This window comes from Ursus maritimus, unplaced genomic scaffold, assembly GCF_017311325.1.
Source record: "Ursus maritimus isolate PB19 unplaced genomic scaffold, ASM1731132v1 scaffold_4, whole genome shotgun sequence".
In the NCBI taxonomy this organism is placed as follows: domain Eukaryota; kingdom Metazoa; phylum Chordata; class Mammalia; order Carnivora; family Ursidae; genus Ursus; species Ursus maritimus.
Window position 1 is genome coordinate 14,315,574 of NW_024426552.1, and position 21,263 is coordinate 14,336,836.

Here is a 21,263-nt window from a genome sequence, read left to right on the forward strand (position 1 = left end):
CATGTCCTTATTGAACACTGAAATGTCTCTAAGAGAAAACCTGTCCTCCAAAATAGAATGGCCCTGGACATTAACACTCCTTCCTTGTGTCTCTGCCACTATCCAGTGTGTCGTGTTTATACCTGATGAGTTTGTTAATGTGTTATCTTTATTAAATTATATAAAAAACACAAATGAAAGCCCTGAGTCATCTGATCCCCAGCCTAGGGAACTTAATAAATCAATGGTTTGGATCATGAGGCTTATGGCAGAAAAGTTATCACCAGGTTTGAGAATTATTGTCTTAACCTATATTTTGTCTTGCCTGTGCCTGTGTTGTTACTGTGATCTCTGTCTCTAGTGTGGCCAAATAACCACCAAATGAGCCATCTCCATGCTAGCGAACCCCCTTGCTAACAGCTCAGGGCACATTGCAGAAGAGAAGAGCCTGAGACATTGTAGGGGAGTAGAGTGTTGGGGGAGGCCCTCAAGAAGACATGACTGTTGGTTGACCTGTGAGCTAGCTCCAGGATATTGGCGGTTCCTCACCCTTTCTCTTGTTCTTGGAATGTGCACTCTGCTTGTCTTCCCTGCTCCCAGAAGCTGCCTCAAGGACAGCCTTGAGATAGAAATGTGGTGTTGAGACTATCTAGAAGGTATATGTGACTGAATTCAATTAAAACCTCCATATAAACTTACAATTTTGTGGGAGGGTGCAGAGAATCTACTCATCTTGTAATTGCCCAAGACAAGCCTGGTAAGTAAGTTCTCTTGCTTATTAAACCTGACACCTACCAATCTGGAGTGTTGTGCCTCTTTCTTCGGGCTCTTCCTGCCCTCTGAGTATGGGGCCCAGTTTTAGATAGCACCTGGGAAGCTCCTGAGGAGATTGTGAACCAATACACCAACATACACCAGATGCCCAAGGTCCCAATTAATAGTGGCCACCCTCTGACCTCTCTCTCCTGCGTCTTCTAGGTCTCCAACTATATATCTGGTAGTGGCTTCCCCTTGATCTATGACTCTGTTGTTGGAATCATTGATTTAGTGCATAGCAGTGGCCAACCACTAACCTTATTGTCCAGTAACTTTAGACCTCTGACCTATGTATCTCGTAATTTCTAAAATTTGTGTCCCATCTGAAGCACCTGGCATCACTTATCTTCCAGTAAGTTTGGTTGAGCAGAATCAATATTAGGATTGGATTTTTTGCTAAAAATGTCTTTCCATCTATCACTTATAAAGCTCTTCTGAAGATAGATAGATGATAGTTAGATCAATAGACTTTTTTTCTTTCTTTTTGGAACCAGTTGTTTTGAAATGCTCCTGGAGATTACGGTCTCTTACGCAGTTTTTGTTTGCGTGCTTTCTAGTAGTGAGAAAAGACTTGCTTTAACTCCTCCTAAATGAGTTTTCTCAGGAACTGTAAATACGGCTTTTGTTAAGATTCATTCGTTGATTACAGTGAATTTTTAATGTTTTTAATTACTGAGAGGGCTTGTCCACTAGATAAAGAACGGCAAATGTAACCTGAGTGATTTTTTGGTTGTAATCAGTTTTATTCATTTCCAAGTTGTGTCAGGTTGTGTTGTATCATTTTGTGTTGTGTCCAGGTTGTGTTCCAAGTTGTGTCAGGTTGTGTTGTATCATTTTCTTTGGCTCTTTTTGGACGTTGGTCATCCTACATTTTTTTTTTTTATCATTTATGAACTACTCTGATTAAAGTCACTCTCTAATCGTAATTCTGAGGCTCTCATGGGCATAGGACCAGAAGGGATCAAACCTCTTTCCAGTGAGGAGGACAGTACTTGGGGTTTATTTTATTTGATCGTGGCTCTCAAAGATGACAGGTAATTAAAGTTGTGCAATCTTGCTTGATGAGTCTCCAAGTGGCCACTGTGATTAAAAGCATAAAAACTGCTAAATAAACATGGTGGGGTGTGGGTGTGAAAGAGCCAGCAGTGATTATTGAATAGAATGTATGTGCAAATCCCGCAGAATAAATTAGTATGTGTTGAAATTCCATCAACTCTCAGCAACTGGGAAAAATATGCTCAAGTTATTTACAAAGTGGTGTTTTAGAATTAATTAATTGCACCAGTTACTGAAGAGTATGCATTCTGGGAGTTTACATAGAAATAGAATTTGACAGAAGATTATGTATTATGTACAGAGGGTTACATTTTTCTTAGTGTTTTATTCACTAGTATGAGTAAATTAGTCAGATATGTTGGTACAGAGTGATGTCAAAAGAGTCCCATCTAGACTTTCTGGCAATGCATTGTTTTTCTATAATCAGTTAAAAGGTAGGAAATCGTGTGTTTTTTTTGAAGTAATAGCTTCCAAAACTCACGAACACATTGAAATACACCCTCCAGTGGTGTGTTTATATCTGCTGTCCATCCGTCACAAATAGAACCACGAATTTTCACAAATGTTAAATTCTTCTTTGCTTGGATACAGCCGGGTGGTATGTTGGGAGCTTAAGAAGAAGGTTTCTCACCATGAAATCCATTGTATTCCTGAGAAGTAAAGTAAAACCAAAGCTACAATCAGTTGCTCTATTCTTATTGCTAGAGTAATATTGGGGGGTCGCTAGGGAAGTGTATAATCATTGTTCTTTTTCAGGCTAAAATGGTGCTATTTAACATTCAAAAACAGTATGGTTACATATTATTTTGCTTTCTGACCATAGTCAAAGGAAAAAAATCATCTTTAACAATGGCTTAGTTGTTCTTGAGGGAAATACGAAGAAATGCCGGGTAAGAGTTCATAAGAGCTGGCTTAGAGACTCAGCTTTGCTTCTTAATAACTCTGTGACTTGGACAAATTGAATGCATTTTTAAATTTATCTTTTCATCGGGGAAACAAACCTGCCATCCTGCCTCTGAAAGCTGCTACAAAAATTAAATAAGGCAAATATAAGAAATTGCCTTATTCTGGTATCTGAATGGTACCACAATGTAAGTAATTAAATGGTAGCTTATTTGACAAAAGAAATCCCCAAAGCCTATGGCATAAACCGATAAAGAGATGAAATAAACAAATCTCTTTGATTTTTCAGTAGTAAAGAATTTAGCCTGAGGTTTGCATTTTAAATAAATCTTTTATTTTAGAATTGTTTTAGATTTACAGAAAAGTGATAAAGGTAATACAGAAAGTTCCATAGACTCCACACGTAGTAGCCTCTCCATTAATAACAGCTTACATTGGTATTTACATTTGTCCCAATTAATGAACTGATGTTGACTTGTTATCATGAAGTTAAATGCATACTTTGCTCAGACTTCCTTATTTTTACCCAATTTTTTTTTTATATATATTCTAGGATCCCACTCAGGATATCACACTATATTTAATCATCATGTCTCCTTAGGCTACTCTTGGTTGTGACAGTTTCTCAAATTTTTCTTGTTTTTGATGCCCTTGAGAGTTTTGAGTAGTACTGATCAGGAATTTTGTAGAATGTTCTCAACTTGGACTTGCCTGACATTTTTTTCTCAGGATTAGACTGGGATTATGGGTTTTAAGGAGAAACACCACAGACATAAAGTTCCATATCAAGAGTACATACAACCAATACGATTATCATTATTGATATTAACCTTGATCACTTGGCTGAAGTAGTGTTTGTCAGGGTTCTCCTCTGTGAAGTAGTTGTTTTTCCACCTATCTAACCTGTGCTCTTTGAAAGGAAGTCACTATGTGGAGTCCATGATTAAGTGGAAGTTATACCCCACTACTTTAAAGGAGAAGTATGGGGGCATCTGGGTGGCTCAGTCAGTTAAGTGCCTGCCTTTGGCTCAGGTCATGATACCAGGGTCCGGGAATCAAGCCCACATAGGGCTCCCTGCTTGGGGAGCCAGTTTCCCCCTCTCCCTCTGCCACCACTCCTGCTTATTTTCTCTCTTTCTCAAATAAATAACATCTTTAAAAAAATAAAGGAGAAGCATTTACATATACTACTTGGAATCTTTCTGTATAGGAGATTTGTCTATTCTCCCCTACTTATTATTTATACAATGATTGATTTATATGAGCATGGATACATGCCTATGTATTTTACACTTTGGGATATAATCTAATATTATTTATTTTGTTATTTGAATTGTTCCAGTTTTGGTCATGAAGAGGTCTTTCAGTTGGCTTTGTGTGTCTTTGACCTACCCTTGTAATTGTTTAGTTTACTTTTGTTTTTGAGCATTTCTTACTTTCTGGAATGGGAAGAGGCTCCAGTTATATCTGGCATGTTCCCTGTGGGGAATACATATATTCCACATGAACACATCACATTTTAACCTTGCAGATTCATTGGCCATTTGGTTTTAGAAAGGTGTTGCTCAGATAAGACTCACCAAGGTATTCTTAATAGTAAACTTACTCTTACATCAAAATCGCTTACTCATTTTTGATGCTTGATGTGACATCATATTTGACATATTGAATAGGGATGTTTATGAAAAAGCAGACAAAATTTTCCAGGACATGGATAATCACAGAATGCATATGTAGAATTTTACAGTGGCAGTATCATTCTGGATTGTATTAATAGGGAATTCAATATTTGTTGTCTGAGAAGTTATATTCCTTTCAGATTCTGCCTTCCAAGAGACCCTCGGTAGGGTATTGCTACTTATTTTACGTGGGAAAAAAAGGGAAAAGAACCTGTTTGAGAATAACTTGTGTATATGTGTGTATGTTAATTTTAAAGAGCTTAAAGATATTTAAAAATATGTATGTATATAGTTTAAAATGTGGGACTTGTTTGGCCTAAAGTGGAACCTGACATTTCTTTTTTCTGAAAGGTATCCTGAGAAAGTGTTCTTTTTGTTTGAAATGACCATATGTGAAAAAAAAAAGCCTTAAAATACAACAGGAATAATGATTGTTAGGCATAAACAAGATCTTTACAGCAAGGGGAAATATCAGTATAAGAGGTTACAAAGTATGAGATCTATATTTAAATATATTCAAAAAGAAGGTAAATTGATTTCTTTATGTATTATTTATCTATATGAAAGCAGGGATTCAGATGAAACAATTTGGATTTTTGCTTTCAGCCAAGATGAAATAATGGGGACAGGATTTATTCTCCCATTAAAATTAATCATAATAAGAGGAAAAATATTGAAACAGGGGTTTTCAAGACTTTGCACAGAAGACAAAAAGGGCAGCGATCCCTAAAAGAGAGGAGAAGCATTAAACAGAAAGAAAGTTCCAGAGATCTGCAGAGTGTACAGCAAAGCCATTATAGAAGCTTACTGATCAGTGCATGCATGTGGGAACACTGCATGAAACTTCAGGGACCACCTGAACGAAGTGGGGGGAGACTATTCAGAGCTCACAGAGCGCTGGGGGTAGATTGTGTTCACACCAGAGCAGAAAACTGGTAGAGAACTCAGCATGGTTTTTCCTTGGTATTGGGACAAAATAGCTCCAGATTAATGCTGCATTAGTCCTACTTAATAGTACTTAAAAGCAAGACCCAAAAGGATCAAACTGTTTCCTAGTAACTTAAATGTGACCCAGAACAAAGCTCAAGAGTATTTAGAGTAATACAAAAATATGCAATACACAGAAAGTTCAATCACAATATCTGGCATCCAATAAAAAATTACCAGACATGCTGGGGTGCCTGGACAGCTGTCAGTAAAGCATTGGACTCTTGATTTCAGCTCAGGTAGTGATCTCAGGGTTCTGAGATCAAGCCCCATGTAGGGCTCTGAGTTTGCTTAAATTCTCTCCCTCTCCCTCCTTCCTCACCCCGCTCATACACGTGTTCTCTTTCTCAAGTAAGTAAATAAATAAATAAAGTCTTAAAAAAATTACTAGACATGCAAAGCAGCAGACCTATAATAAAAGAGAAAGATAAATCAATCAAAACTACCCAGAAATGACATAAATGACAGAATTATTAGACAAGAATGCTAAAGAAGTTAGTATACCTGTACTCCACATGTTTAAGAAGTTAGAGGAAAGATTGTTCGCACGAAATAGAAAAGTGAGAGATATAAATAAAACCCAAATGAAACTTGCAGAGATAAAAACTATAATGACTGAAGTAGAAAATACAGTGAAAGGTATTAACAGAAGATTAGACACTGTAGGAAAAAACAGTAGTAAATTTTAAGACATAGCAATAGAAACAATCCAGAATGAAACAGAGGGAAAAAAAACACTGAATAAAATGAACAAACAAGATGATACATTGAGGTCTTTCCTAGCTTTACAAATTCACAAAATGACATGCATTCAGAGTTCCAGTAGGAGACAGAATTTTGTCCTCCCATATTTGGCTATAATTGACTCTAATTCTTGCCATGTCTGTGATTTATGAAAATCCTGCACCATCCTGCCAGTTCTACTAATTCCCTGGGGATTATTGTCCTACCTGTTTACTGTTCCTTCTGCCACTAGTTTGCTCATCATCCACCCAGAAGCTATACACAGTCCTTCACTACTTTCCAAAATGAGTTAATGATGTTCCTGTGAAGATTGGTCACATGGCAACTCATTTAATGATACGTATATCACATCTCTTTCTCAAATCAGCTCCTCTGCACCCATTTCCTCATTCTGCTCTTATCTGGATTGACGGAGAACTCCAAAGTCTCCCTATTTCCCATTAAAATAAATTCAACCTTCTCCAAATCTTAAGTAAACGCACCTTAGAGGGCAGTTGAATGGATGATGAATAGTTGTGTTATTGTTTTCTCCTGTTATAGTTGTGTAACATCAGAGGAGCTATAACAATATTTCTATTCATTTGTTACTTGTGACATTTTATCCGCACAGAAGCATGTAAATATATTAAACTCAGCATTATTTTTTTTTGAAGATTGATTTATTTATTTTTGAGAGACAGAGTGCATATACACAAACTCAGGGAGGGGTTGAGGGAGAGGGAGAGAGAGAATCCCAAGCAGACTCCCTGCTGAGCCAGGAGTCTGACTGGGGGGCTAAATCTCATGACCCTAAGATCACAACCTGAGCTGATATCAAGCATCAGATGCTTAACCTGCTGCACCATCCACATGTCCCTAAGTCAGCATTTAATCCACTAAATATGGACTTGTGTACTAATTGAATAACAAAATGTAATAATAACAATAAATGTAATAACATTTACAATTAAGCCAAATTCATTACATTACAGGTATCTGATAGCAGGGCTCTAACCATAGAGAATAATAATGCAGAATAGCCTCTATCCAGTAACACAAGAACACAATTCCATTGTTGGCTACTGATGAATTCAAAGGGGAAATCCACCCTGTGGCATTAATCATGAGGATACTAGAACTTCTGCATGTGTCTTGGAATTTAATTGGTTTGAGGCTCCCCTACCATTGGAGAACACCACTTTCCAGAATTAGAGAAGATATGCTTCCTGTATCACCCGTTTGCTAGATTAAACGGTCAGTTGTCTCACCTTAAAAAAAATCCTCTAAACCTTAATGTAAGGAGAGTAGAGTTTGTTGTTAGTTGCAACAGACACTTGCCTACTCCATAAAGAGAATGACAACCTGACTCACTCCATTTCCAGTCTATCCAAAGATCATAGAATGTGTTTATAACAACCAATATTACAGGGATTCCATGTAAGTGTGACTTCTGAATACGTATACACGGGAGGGGATGTGTACTGGATGCCACTGCGGAAGTTTTCTGATGTCACCAGTGGGGAGGAGGCTCATCGAACAACTAAATTCACATAAATGAGCCATGAGAGGTTTTTAGAGCATCAGGGAAATACAGCTATTTTGTGTACTCTTAACAGAGGCAGGCCGCCTTTCTCTCAGGGAAGGTTTGCCTCTTCCACAAGCTGCAGTTTCCAAAGACAGGGTGTGTCAGTAACCTAAGAGCTGGCTCAGTCAAATCCACCTTGACTATGATTGCTGTGTCTCATGCCTCAGTCAGAGTGACCACAAACCCACTTCACTCTGGCCGTTCTAGGTGGACCATGGTCAGGGTCCTTCACATACATTTTCTTTTCATTAAATCCTGAAATATACCAGTAAGAGAGCATATAAGGTGTCCATTTTGCATGTGAGAAAAGTGAAGCTCAGAGAAGTTCTATGTGAGGCCATTAGAACTAGATAGTGCCAGATCCATGAGTTCTGGCTGTCTTCTCTCTGACTACCTATGCCAGGTCTTGTTGCTTCACCACTCAGAAGAATGATCCTGAAAGTTCTGAGAATGAGGAGAGAACACTTTCTCCAGACCTATTATTTTCCTCCCTCAGTATGTACCACCAAAAGTGTGTTTCCAGAGACACAATGATATAAGTAGTCTCCCTAAATGAAACTCCTCGAGGAACTTATTAAAGTCCATTTATCCAAATAATGTGGTTTAAGATTGAGTTATCTAGTTCAGTAACATTACTAAGCTAAAACACTTTTCTTTTTTGCAGACTAGCCTAGGAATTTCCACTTCCTTTCCATGTATAAATACATTCTGAGACCGAATAATCAATGGACAAACTGAAAATTTGGAAAACAACTCAATAATTAATTAGATTGTCTTTCTTAAATAATCATAAATTATAAATTATCTCAAAAGTGTTTGTGTGTGGAAGATACTCGTTGAAAAATATTAATATGGGAATGGGTTTTAAATGTAAACACGCTCTTTATATGTGCAACAATATGCTGAAATTCACTCAGGTTAGCACTCAAGGAGATGTGACCTCTCTCTTGAAATAGCATCTATCAAAATAGGTGTGAAACCTTCAGTTTCATAATAATAACAGATAGAAAATGACATACAGTCTTGTTGGGTATGGATCTTAGCAAAGATTGTCAAAGCTTTCCAGGTCACTGTTCTTCACTGGGAAAGATACGCTTGAATGTGATATCCATGTCAAGTTTCCCAGAAGACGAATTAGATTTTAAATTTGGGCTATGTCTCCAAGGAAGATAAAATAAATTTTAATTCCCAAATTAAGAATTGTCAACATTTATCACTTTTAAAAATATATTATTAATACTGTTAAGTATTTACATACACATTTTTTGGTTTTATGAAAAACATGGTCATAAATGAACTCTCCCCAATTACGTGGAACCATTTGAGGGTTTTTAACAGCAACTTCAAGGAATTGTCAGGACTTATAAACAAATACGATTCCTAAAGAATAAATTGACTCATCCTGGGGGAGAGATTGAGCAAGGGAGACAAGATTGACTTTGGAATGATAGTTTACTGAAGGATGTGATTCGGATAATATATATTTTATAGGTTGATGGGAGGACTGCTTGGTAGACAACTAAAAAATATTCCAACGAGGTGCCACAGAAATAGTTTTGAAATATGAGCAGGAGGATAGGCTGTAGAGGGAACCAACACCTAACAGCCATGATGTATAAACTATAGGTTCAGCTAATAACAATCACACTTCAGGAAGCTGCTCTTTGCAATTTAAGTAAGGCCTGATCTTCTAACGCCATTGTGTCTCACAATTGCTGCTCCAGAAACTACGGCTCTCATTCTCTTGGGAAGTCAGGCCAAGTTCCTGTCACCTCACCCAGAGCTATGCTCCATTAAGGTGAGCTGTGGAGATGCCCTCTGTTCTTCTAATAGCAGCCTGGGCAGCAACAAGCTCCCAGTGGCCAACCCACGAGTGACCAACCGACCAGTTGTGAGAACTGTGCCTTTGCCTTTATGGCTGCTGTTTCATTGTTTGTAATGTGTGCAGATCTGATCAAGGAACTAGCTGTCTTCTGCTCACATCCCGTGGTTCCAGTTCTTGCCATCTAACATCTCGTTGATGACCTTTGAGCTGACATCTTCCAAGTCACCAGTCCCATGACTGTCAACTCCTGAATTTACCTGATTTTTGTGTGTCAACCCTTGAGCTGCCTGATCTAGGACCATCAAGGACCAACCCCTGAGCTACCTTTCCTATGATCCTTAGCCCCTGAACTACCTGCCTTGTCAATGCCAACCTCTTAGCTACATGTCCAACTGCTATAGACCCATAAACTCTACATACAGCAAGTTTTAACCATACTTATCTTCCTTGAGTGACTGGTAGTATCCTTATTAACGATTATCATGAATAGCTGGAAACTACCTCCTATTGATTGTCTTTGAGAGATCATTCAGCTTCACATCGATGGGTTATGTGATCTCTTTTAATTCTTTACTAAATCTCTTCAGTGAGGCTTTTCTTTTTTTTTTAGGAATTATCACTTACTTTTATAAAAACAAAGTTTGATCTTTTCCACCTAGATGAAATTCATTTTCTCCATTTTCTTCCTAATTAAAGTGCAGCTTGGCATACATACCATGCTTTTCATGCGTTATCATTTATGTGTATCCTATTTTATGTCTAGTTATTTCCTTGGGTTATGTCAACTGCCTTATGCGATGCTGATGATTTTTGTATACTAGATTAATTATGGAGAGTATTGAAATTGTCCAGAGTTTAGGAAAATGATTCATTAAAATGACCTTGAAAAAGCATTAAAGTACATGGACCAATGTGACTTGGTGACTACCAAAATATTTATGTAGTACACGACTATATTTGGGAGCTGGCTTTAGAATCCTTCATATAAGAGTGAATTTAGCCTCAGAGGGATGCTACTGGTCAGAATAGGTTAAGTGTTATAACAAATAAGTCCCCAAATACATACTGATTTAAACATATCCTTGTTTTTCTAACAATGTTGAGCAAGGAAAGAGATCAACAGAGAAGTCCTTTTCTATGCAGTCTTTAGAGTTTGCAAAGCCTTGACTCCAGAAACTAGACTTGTGACTAACAACATGGACCCCGGAGTTGCGTTCCATTTTAGTTACGTATGGGACTCAATTCCTTAGGCTTATATAACCACAGAAGAAGCTATTACATATAATACAATCATGTATTCATGAAGAAGACGGCTACATATAACTAGTAGAGCATCTAATAATTTTCTAGAACAGGGACTAATTTGAGATAGATTTGGGTAGAAAAAGAAAATCCCTACCTCCTGCTACATTATATCTAAAATTCCAACTGTGAAAAAAATATGATTGCATTTATTTTGCAGAATTCAGATATTTGATGTTCTTGCTTTACTTTACCAAATCCTGCTGTGCTCCGTATTATTTTTAATTTGTAACTATTTTTAATCTGTAACTATAGGAATACAATCCTGTTTCCTAAAATTACTATATTTCAAATTCCAGTTTCTTGGTTGCTCATTTCAACTTAAGACTGTAATATCTCACTAATCTGCCCCTTTGCCAAATCAGTCTGATGTCCATAACCAGGCATTATGGTCTGATCTTAATCAGTGCTGACATAGTGTTTACTATTGGGTGGGGGCACAGAGAACAACTACTACGTGTCAGTCACTTGTTTCTATTACCACATTCATCTTCATCAGCACTTTCTTATACCAAAACTGTCACTGTTTTGGGGTGCTTGGGTGACTCAGTTGGTTAAGCATCTGCCATTGGCTCGGGTCATGGTCCCGGGGTCCTGGGATGGAGTCCTGCGGTGGGTTCCCTGCTCAGCAGGGAGCCTGCTTCTCCCTCTTCCTCTGCCCCTCTCCCTCTTGTGCTCACACTCTCTCTCTCTCTTTCTGTCAAGTAAATGAATAAAAATCTTAAAAAAAAAAAAAGAACTCTCACTGTTTTTATAAGTCAGAAGACTTAGGTTCAGAACAATGAAACAAGTTGCCCAAGTGTGTGTGTGTGTGCGTGTGTGTGTATATATATACACATATATAAAGTTTCAAGGAATAGTTGAAATTCAAATCCAATTCTGTCTGTTCTAGAACTTACACCCTGTTTTTGCAATCATTTTCTTGAGTTTCAAGTGTTCCTGTTCTGCTGTACCTTACTTTATGTCTAGTTATTCCCTTGGGTTATGTCTATTGCCTTATGCAATGTTGGTGATTTATAGAAAATTATAGAAGGAAGTAAAATTATAGAAAAAAGATATATCATTTATTCCACATTTCTAGTGCCAGGCATTTTATAGATATTAACCCTAATCTTTGTCACAAATGGAGAAGTCTTACCCCTGACTTACTGAGGAAGAAACACACTCAGCAAGATTAAACTTCTAGCTTAAGATCTCATTACTAAAAAGTGAGAGAGTCCAAATTTGAATTCAAAACAGTATTATTTCTCTTTTTACAGGTAGCTGAATGCTAACATCATTCTGTTGACAGTTTGATATATCAGTGAATTTTGATTTTGTTGCTTGTATCCAAAGAGGAAAAAATCAAATAGCAACAGTACTGAGAATTGAAATTCAACATAATTGAATGACTGAGTCTATACAAATGACAAATATGCTTTGTAAACATAAGAAATATGTCACTAATTCTATCATCCATTCATTTTGAAATGATTCTTTCCATTCCCATTTACAAAATATAAGCCGATATGGGTAAATGTGATTAGATAATAAATATAAAAAGCACATTTCATCTGTGAAATACTTTTCAATTTACTGGAAGCCTCTGTCTTGGAATGCTACAGTCATCCCCTAGAACATTCATATTGCTCTGCTATGTCCGTACTTACTTGCTATATATATACTTTATAGGAACCAGTTACTCATATAAATTATTTTTTCAGTTCTATAGATATATAAAGTAAATTACAGAGTTTTTTTTAAAGAAGAGATGACTTTCTCTATTCATTGCTATACTCAAAACATATCTATTGGCTAGCAACTATGTGATGCGCACTATTGTATTTATTGTAATACAACAGTGAACAAGTAGGACTGATTCCTGCTTTCATAGACCCTGACATCTAATAAAGTTGATGAGTGATGAACTTAAAAATAAATAATTGAATGTATAATTAGAACTCATAGTAAGTATTACCAAAGAAATTAAGATCAGTTATAGAGAATGCGAAAGTTGGATAGAGGGGCTGCCAGTGAGATTGGATGGGCCATGAAATCCATTTTGAGTGGTGAAGCCCTAATACCTGGAAAGTGAAAAGGAAGCAGCTGTGCAAAGAGCAGAGAGAAGCATAATGCAGGAATAGGAAACACTATGTGCCAGCACCAGTGGTCTTAAGAGTTTGGCAAGTTCGAGAAGGTGAGAGGAGATTGGTGTGGCTAGAGTGTTGAGGAACAAGAGGACAGTAGAACGTGAGGTTGTGCAGGCAGACAAGGAGCAGACCATTTAAGGTCTTGGAATGTACATTTTTCATTGTATTCCCATGAAATAAAAAAAATAATGTTTTAAATAAGAGAAAGACACTGGTTCTTAAAGTATTATTCTGGACTTCTAGTTTTCAGTCTGGCATATAACAAACTTGGAAGTTGTTGCTGCGGAATAATTATAAGAAGTATAACACACATGTAATGAAAATGCCAGAAGAAAGAGAGAAAGGAATAGAAGAATTACGTGAAGCAATAATGACTGAGAATTCCCTTAAATTAATGATAAGACACTAAACCACAGATTGAGGAAGCTCAGATATTCCAGACAAATGCCAGAATATCTACAACTTAGACATAGACTCAACCTGCTAAATAAATAAATAAATAAATAAACAAACAAACAAATAAACAAATAAATAAAAGAAAATCTTAAAAGAGGCCATAGGGGGAAAAAAACCACTTTACCTATAGAGGAGCAAGAATATGAATTACATCAGACTTCTCTTCAGATGCTGTGTAAGCAAGAAAAGGGTAGAGTGAAATGTTTAAAGTATTGAAATAAAAATATACACCAATTTAGAATTCTGGATACAGCACAATTATCTTTCAAAATGAAGGAGAAATAGAGACTTGATCAGATACAAAACTGAGGGAATTTATCACCAGTAGACTTCCCTTACAAGAAATAAAAGAAATCCTTCAGAATGAAGGAAAGTTATATAGGTCAGATATTTAGAGCTACATAAAAAAAGGGACAGCATTAGAAAACAAATAAGTAAATATCACTCTGACCATAGTGTAAGGAACAAACTAGAAGGATACGGAGTGGACGCAGATAAGTAAGTTGCGGAATTGTGGGAATGATGACAGCTTGGAAAAACTGAAATGAGGAAGCACATACATGGGCAGAAGCAGACACAGTCGAGATCCACCTAGAAGAAAGAAACTCGGCACTTTCTTATTGTTTCTAAGTGGTAAGGTAAAGGAAAGAACGAAGGTCGATATGATAATCTTTGGCTTAAGAAACCAGGTAGATAACTTTTCACTAAGATGGGAAAGTACATGAGAGAAAATTTTGAGGAATGAAATCAAGAACTCCACGGTGGATGCTAAGTTTGGCTAAAAAAGAAAGAAAAGTCATCAAAGGTAATATGTCAAGTAAGTATCTGAGATTAAAAACACATCTTATCTCAGTATAACGAACTTTTGATTTATTTGGCATTCAAAGATGTTTGTTGATCATCTGCTGTGTTCAAGAAACTGGCAACTGGTGATGTTGGTATGAATAAGACCTAGTCTTTGACCTCAAGCAAGTCAACGTTTTATAGGATAGAGAGGCTTTAAGCAAATAGATTCAATATTATAAGTGCATTAATTAATTTGAAAATAAAATTCTATAGAAGAAAGAAAAAGAAGGAAAGCAAAATGAAGAAAATGGTCTTTGGGAGCATTTATCTTGCAGATATGACTCATAGTTCATATTATTTGCCCACTGTATACGTTAGAATAATTCGGTTGTTTTATTAAAATGCGGCGATGTACTAAATCCTTGAGTGAACATTATTTGTTCTGGGCCAAACTGATATACATATGACAAGAACAGTATTTCTTTTTTTTTTTTTTTTTAAAGATTTTATTTATTTATTCGACAGAGATAGAGACAGCCAGCGAGAGAGGGAACACAGCAGGGGAGTGGGAGAGGAAGAAGCAGGCTCATAGCGGAAGAGCCTGATGTGGGACTCGATCCCGGAACACCAGGATCACGCCCTGAGCCGAAGGCAGACGCTTAACCGCTGTGCCACCCAGGCGCCCCCCAAGAACAGTATTTCTAAGAAAGGACAAGTGAGGAATACAACTGCATACAACCAGGACAATTAGGTCGGTATGAAAATGACTTCCAACTTTTACATTAATGTAGAGAAAATCAAATGGAATGTTTAAGACATACATGGAAGTGAGTAAAATTTCTTTTTATTTAGAAATATCTTTGAGATAGTGATTCTGGATCTGCTGTAAAGAATGCACCATCATTCCCAGAAGGCACAATACAGAGGGTATTCCAGAGAGGAGAAGCGTGTGCAGTCTTTGAGATTTAAAGGGCAGGGTTTAGGACATTTTGAATATTTAAATAAAGCTGAAATATGGGTGTTATGGAGCAGAATAATGGACTCTAATGAAACTCTAATGAAAATAGTTCACTCTAATGAACTCTAATGAAAAAATGGAAGCTGTATTAGACCTAGACACTCTAAATAAGATTTAATTAATTAATTGGAAGTGTTAATTGACTATTTTGTGAGAATGGAAAACTCTCAAGATGACTTTCATTATTTTGTGTTATTTCATCATATCTTCAATCAATCATTTTTAACAAAAGATAGAATTTCTCAGTATTTTTTTTTTCCATTTCAGTCTTTTGAGGCTATATAGAGATGTAATAAACTTGAAAAGGTCTCTGTAGACATCAAGAGAAATTACAAATAATAAATTAGGACACATGTCAGCTAGGTATGTGTATTGTACTCCCCTGCATTTGTCATAAAAATGTGATAAAGAGTTGGTGACACCAGGCTTCTCTCAGTTCCATGTCCTGCAACTAACTTACATTTTAATTATTGATGATTAATGATGAGATAACATTCAGCTTGATAACTGTAGCCTCAGCCATGTCCCAGTTATCAAATACATTTCAATAGCAGTTCTATGAAGACCAAGTCTATTTTTACTATGGACTAAAAAGAAAGATTTTAGTTATCATTTGAAACTCATATGCAGCATGCCTCCATGCTGAGGAAGAGATTTTATAGACTAGTGGGTTATCACTTCTTTTGAACTTTGCAAGGAACAAAAGAAATAAAGAGAATCTTGAACTAAATCATGAGGAATTTAGGTGTGACACACACAAAAAACTATTTTGGTTGGGAGTTATCAAGGTGAGAGGAGAAATCTTTTTTGGAAGCAAATAAGAGTTTAAGAGATTTCATTTATCTGTAAAGGCTTAAAGCTCTTAGAGGAGATAAGCAATTTATCAAATAGACTTCTCAAACTCTTGATGACTCGATATCTAATGTTATTTTTACCAGTAACAGGCCTCACACTAATGGGAAGTCATCTGAGGCTTTCTTTGAGGAAGAATGTGGTATACTGACTTGGAAAATTCCCCACATGAGACATCAAATATTTCTTTCTCCACTACCTGAAACAAACAAACAAACAAAAATTTGAAATTCAGGAGACAGACCTTAGCATTCCATATGACCAAGGTCATGCTTTCTGTGATTTTTTTAAAAAATAAAATAAAATATTTAAAAATATGTATATCGCAAATGTGCTCATAACCACCCCCTTCTCCTATGCACGCTTTCATAGAGATTTCCTTACTTTTATTTGAAAAGCTATAAGCATTTTAAAATATCTTTCCTCAGGGAAAAAAATGAATCAGTCTTCTAGACTCCAATGGATAATACAGAGACAATGGGCATTGGTGGGAAAAAAAGGATTGGGCAGAGGGGGAGTGACTTCATGGCTACTGATGTCGCCATGCTTCTCTAAGGCCATGTTCCCCCAGAGGAACCGAGACTATAGTGTGATAGGAAGGCATCCACCAAAAAGATCATCAAATTGCTGCTTGGAATATTCACCTTCTCCAGTTATTCCCAGCTCCATCATCTTTGACCTCCTGAGCAGTAGCTTGAAAAGAGATATTTCTGGTTCTGTATGACTACTGACCCAAAGAAATAGATATCTGTAAGGATTAACTCACATCTTTGGGGAACAATCCAAAATAAGGCCCAGAGACTGTTCCTTACATGGCATCCAAGAGAAACTATTTAAACATCTTTCTTTATGTGACATTAAAATATTTCTTAATCTTTGTTTACTTTAATTTTATGAAGACTGAGGCATCTTAGTAAATTATCTCAGGTGAAGACATCTATTAATTCTGGAATGAAAGTATACAAGTTGATGACTTTTGATATCTTTTGTTTATCTTCTTAGTTGAATGTCACCAACAGACAAGGATGATATTTTTGCTAGTAAAACCAAGTATGTCATCAGTATTACCATGTAGGAATATCACATACATTCCCTAAGTCTTTGGAAAATAAACCCAACTTTTATTTATTTATTTTTTTATTTTTTTTAAGATTTTATTTATGTATTTGACAGAGAGAGAGACAGCCAGCAAGAGAGGGAACACAAGCAGGGGGAGTGGGAGAGGAAGAAGCAGGCTCCCAGCGGAGGAGCCCGATGTGGGGCTCGATCCCAGAACACTGGGATCACGCCCTGAGCCGAAGGCAGACGCTTAACCGCTGTGCCACCCGGGCGCCCCTAAACCCAACTTTTAAATATGAAGAAAATCAAGTTGTCAGGGTGAAGCTCTTTAAAATGTACTCTAAGATGCTTAACTGAAATTGATTGTCAGGACAAATACACAGAGAACAATACCACATAATTAGATTTTCAGCTGAGTATTAAAATATGGACTAGTATGAAGTTTTCCACCTGGAAAATCCAATAAGTTCTGATATATAGGATCTATTTCAGTACATTAACTACTTCCTCCAAGTATTGCAACATTAGGTCTCTTCTTCAAAGATGAAGACTATGCTTTCCTATGTTTTTTCTTGTGGATAACGACTGCGGTAAACATCTATTCAAATGGACTCCTTTTAATCAGGCATTATTGAGGGGTGGGAACAGAAGCAAAACAGGTAAAGTACACAGGTGATTACATCATAAATTCTCAAGCCTGATAACAAGGGAAAGATTAGATGGCAGATACATGGACTTATTTTATGGAAGAGTGGGAAGTCATTTTCCCAGGCAGCACAACAATGAATAATGAGATGTTATGATGCTAACCAATTCAAAATATGGGTAGGAGGAGAGTCCGGGCGTGTACCACCAAGGTATATAAGCAATCTGGTCTAGTTTCATGCAGATTTAGACAAGGTGCTCTTCGCTGCTTATCTGAAATCTTTGCTTCAGATTCTACCATGTCATCGAACATTTGCTCTTCTGGAAACTATGGTTCTCCCTCTCTTGGGAGTCACTGCCATGTTCCTGTTACCTCATCCACTACTTTCTACACTGCTGGTATGAACTCTGGTGATAATCTCTGCTTGCCCAGCCAAAACAGAACGTGGCTTCTGGACAACTTCTTGAAGACATGTGGTAAACCTTCCAGCTACCAACAATCCAGCTGTGGGCCCGCAACCTATGAAATTTCCTGCTACCCTTCCACTACGTACTGTGCCTTCACGCCCAGCAGAGGAATCAGTTTTTTTCCCATTAGTTCTTATCTCTCCAGCTCCTGTCAACCATCAATGTATAATAGACCTCAGAACTATTTGCCCAGTAGTTTCTGTCCCCAGAACTACCTCTCTTATGGCTCTCAGCCACAGAACTTCATCTCCTGTGGGTATCGACCACTGAATTTTGTGTCCAGTGCCTGCCATCCTTTGAGATATCTCTCCTATGACTGTCAACCTCTCGGTTATGTGTTCAACAGCTTCAGACCCCTGGACTATGTGTCTAATAGGCTTCAACCTGTTCACTGCATATACAACAGTTTCCAACCAGCTTGCTCCTCCTTTGGGACTTGGCAATCTCCATTTATTAGAAGATCATGCTGAATTGTCATTCTAGCATCTTGCTAGAGAGCTCTGTAAAGAAGTACCATCTGTAGGTTGATGGATCGTTCTTAGGCTGATGGATCATTGTGCTTTCAGTTCAGTTACTCTTTTAACCTTGATCAGATTCTAAGTGATTTTAATTTTTTGCTTATTCACTAGGATATTCTTGCTATCAGCCTTCTGGATTTCTATGTCATTAACATGTTCTTAAGCAAAAAAAAAAGTTTTCATGGTTATCTCTAAATAAACTTATTTCAAATAATTCAAAAAACAGTGATTTTTAAATTCTTTATTATCCTTCATGAAGTTAAAGCCTTTTAGTTATACTGAACTAAATATATTTAAAGAAAAAAAAAGTATCTGAAAAAAGGAAACAAGATAGATACTTTCAAGGTCCTGATTGAACATGTCATACCACTTGAGCACTAAATGTGCATCTGCATTTTCTAACACTTCAACAGGGAATTATGAAGGTTATTTAGTCAGAACAGACTGTGTTTTATCACAGTAACCGAGAACTTCAAAATTCCAGAAGCTTGAAATTGCAATGGTTTACTTATCACTCATACACAGTCATTATTCCATCTCCAAAATCATTCTCATTCTGGGATTCAGGAGTAGAGAGCCTTGACTATAGGGAATGTTGCCAGTAGAGACAGAGGGAAGATAGAATGAGAATCACCCACCAACTTGATATATGTCCTTTAACATATCATGGAACGGAGCAAGTTACAGTGTTCACCTTACCTAATGGGATAAACCACAAAGGGGTTACATAAATTTTAATTCTGAACAATGGAATTGTTTTCCTCTTGAGTTAAACTTAACAAGAGCATCCCTCCATTCCCTCATGGATTCTGACATAGAGAACACTGTTACTTGGAACTTATTTCTCTTTTATATATGTATGGAGCTAATTATTTCACTTCTTCCTTGTACTCAGTGAGAACTTGCTCTTCCTACAAGCAACTTCTCATATCTACCATACTGATACTTTCAATACGCCACCCTACCACTATATAATCAGTAATCTCCTACGAAGACAACTATGAAAACATTTTATTTTCCCCATTTTTACAGATAAAAAAGTCCAGTAGGGTCAGCAACTTGCCCAAAGACCCAGTTAAGTTGGATTTCAAAGACTTTCCTTTATTCTCCATATCATCTATAGCCTTTTTCATTTAGGTAATGACTAATCCAGAAGCCTCTCAGAAGTTGTCCATAACTTGGCAACCGTGACCTTCAACTCTAAAGCTGCCAAGTCTAAACTGCAAACAAAACTATTTCTTCTCTGTCTCAGCCACAGCCCACCCTTCTTTCTAGGATGCTGACTAATTTTAATGGTACATACACTAGGTCCTCTCTGGGAGTGTGATTTCCTATGGAGATGGTAGGAAATGTCCTCAACAAATTAAATTCTCTAAATTAAATTGTGTGTGTGTGTGTATGTTTGATATATAACTTAGATAGATTGCAACAAGTTTTCTAGCCTAAAACCTAGCCTCCTCTCGTGCTTCTTCCTTCCTTCCTTCCTTCCTTCCTTCCTTCCTTCCTTCCTTCCTTCCTTCCTCTCTTTCTGATGTACTCTTACAAAATGCAATGGGTTTTACATGAGATCCAGTAATAATATTTAATAATGATAATAATAAAGATTGGAGGCTGGTGATAATGATAAAAGTTCTCATCAACTACGTACTAACTCTATTGCATAACCTTTGCTTGACTAACTCGTTTAATCCTCAGAGCCATCTATAGAGAAAATACTATTATTATTAACTCCATTTTGAAGATGTGGACATTGAGTTATGGAAACATTTGGTAGTTAAGTGATATTATAAAATTGTAAAAGATTAGAACCCATGAAATTTGAGTAATGAGGCCTTATTCTTAACAACTGTATATGCAGCCTTCCAGGAATTAGCTCATGACCATGGCACAGAAGAATATGGGTTAAATAAGAGGAGTCATCAGTGATCTGTTGTCAAGGAAAGCATTTTTCTTAACTACATGGGGGAGAACTGTCCATCTATGGCATTAACTTTTAGAAGAGACAAGATTATTGCAGGATATCTCTTTGCAACATCAAAGTAAATCAACAGTGAGAATATTCTTCTTTAGTCTAATGGGTGGCTAGAATTTTTTTTTTTAATGACAGCTTTGGAAAATTAGAAGGAAAAGTAACATTTGATTTGCATCTACTATGTGCCAAGCACTCTCTTAATTATCTTCACATTTTTTATCTCATTCTGTCCTCGCAACCGTCCTGCAAAGTAGGTGCTATTGGCTCTGGTTTTATGTCAGAAGATACTGAGGCATTGAGAGATAATTTTCCTAGGTCACACACTAATAAATATGTTTCAATAGTACTTAGTAAGATGGTGATTCATAATTCATGGAGTTTTAGTCTTGACAACTCCATCTCAAAATGTTTAACTCTTATTCACCAGTATCTCATTATATTCTTACAATGTTTTCCTTAAAATGTAAGCACAAATCAGACTTGCATTTCTGTTTGTCACCCACTT

General features: G+C 36.8%; 1 protein-coding gene across 1 annotated transcript; it reads left to right on the top strand.

The window, feature by feature from the left end:
* Window positions 1–18,081: 18,081 nt before the first annotated feature.
* LOC103673085 (keratin-associated protein 26-1) lies at window positions 18,082–18,907 on the top strand. The gene has a single exon (XM_008701803.1). It carries the CDS (start codon window positions 18,100–18,102, stop codon window positions 18,736–18,738), a length of 639 nt encoding a protein of 212 aa, XP_008700025.1. The 5' UTR covers window positions 18,082–18,099; the 3' UTR covers window positions 18,739–18,907.
* Window positions 18,908–21,263: the final 2,356 nt, after the last annotated feature.

Coding starts and splice junctions, on each gene's coding strand:
- LOC103673085 (XM_008701803.1), top strand. CDS start 18,100: ATGTCATCGAACATTTGCTCTTCTGGAAACTATGGTTCTCCCTCTCTT.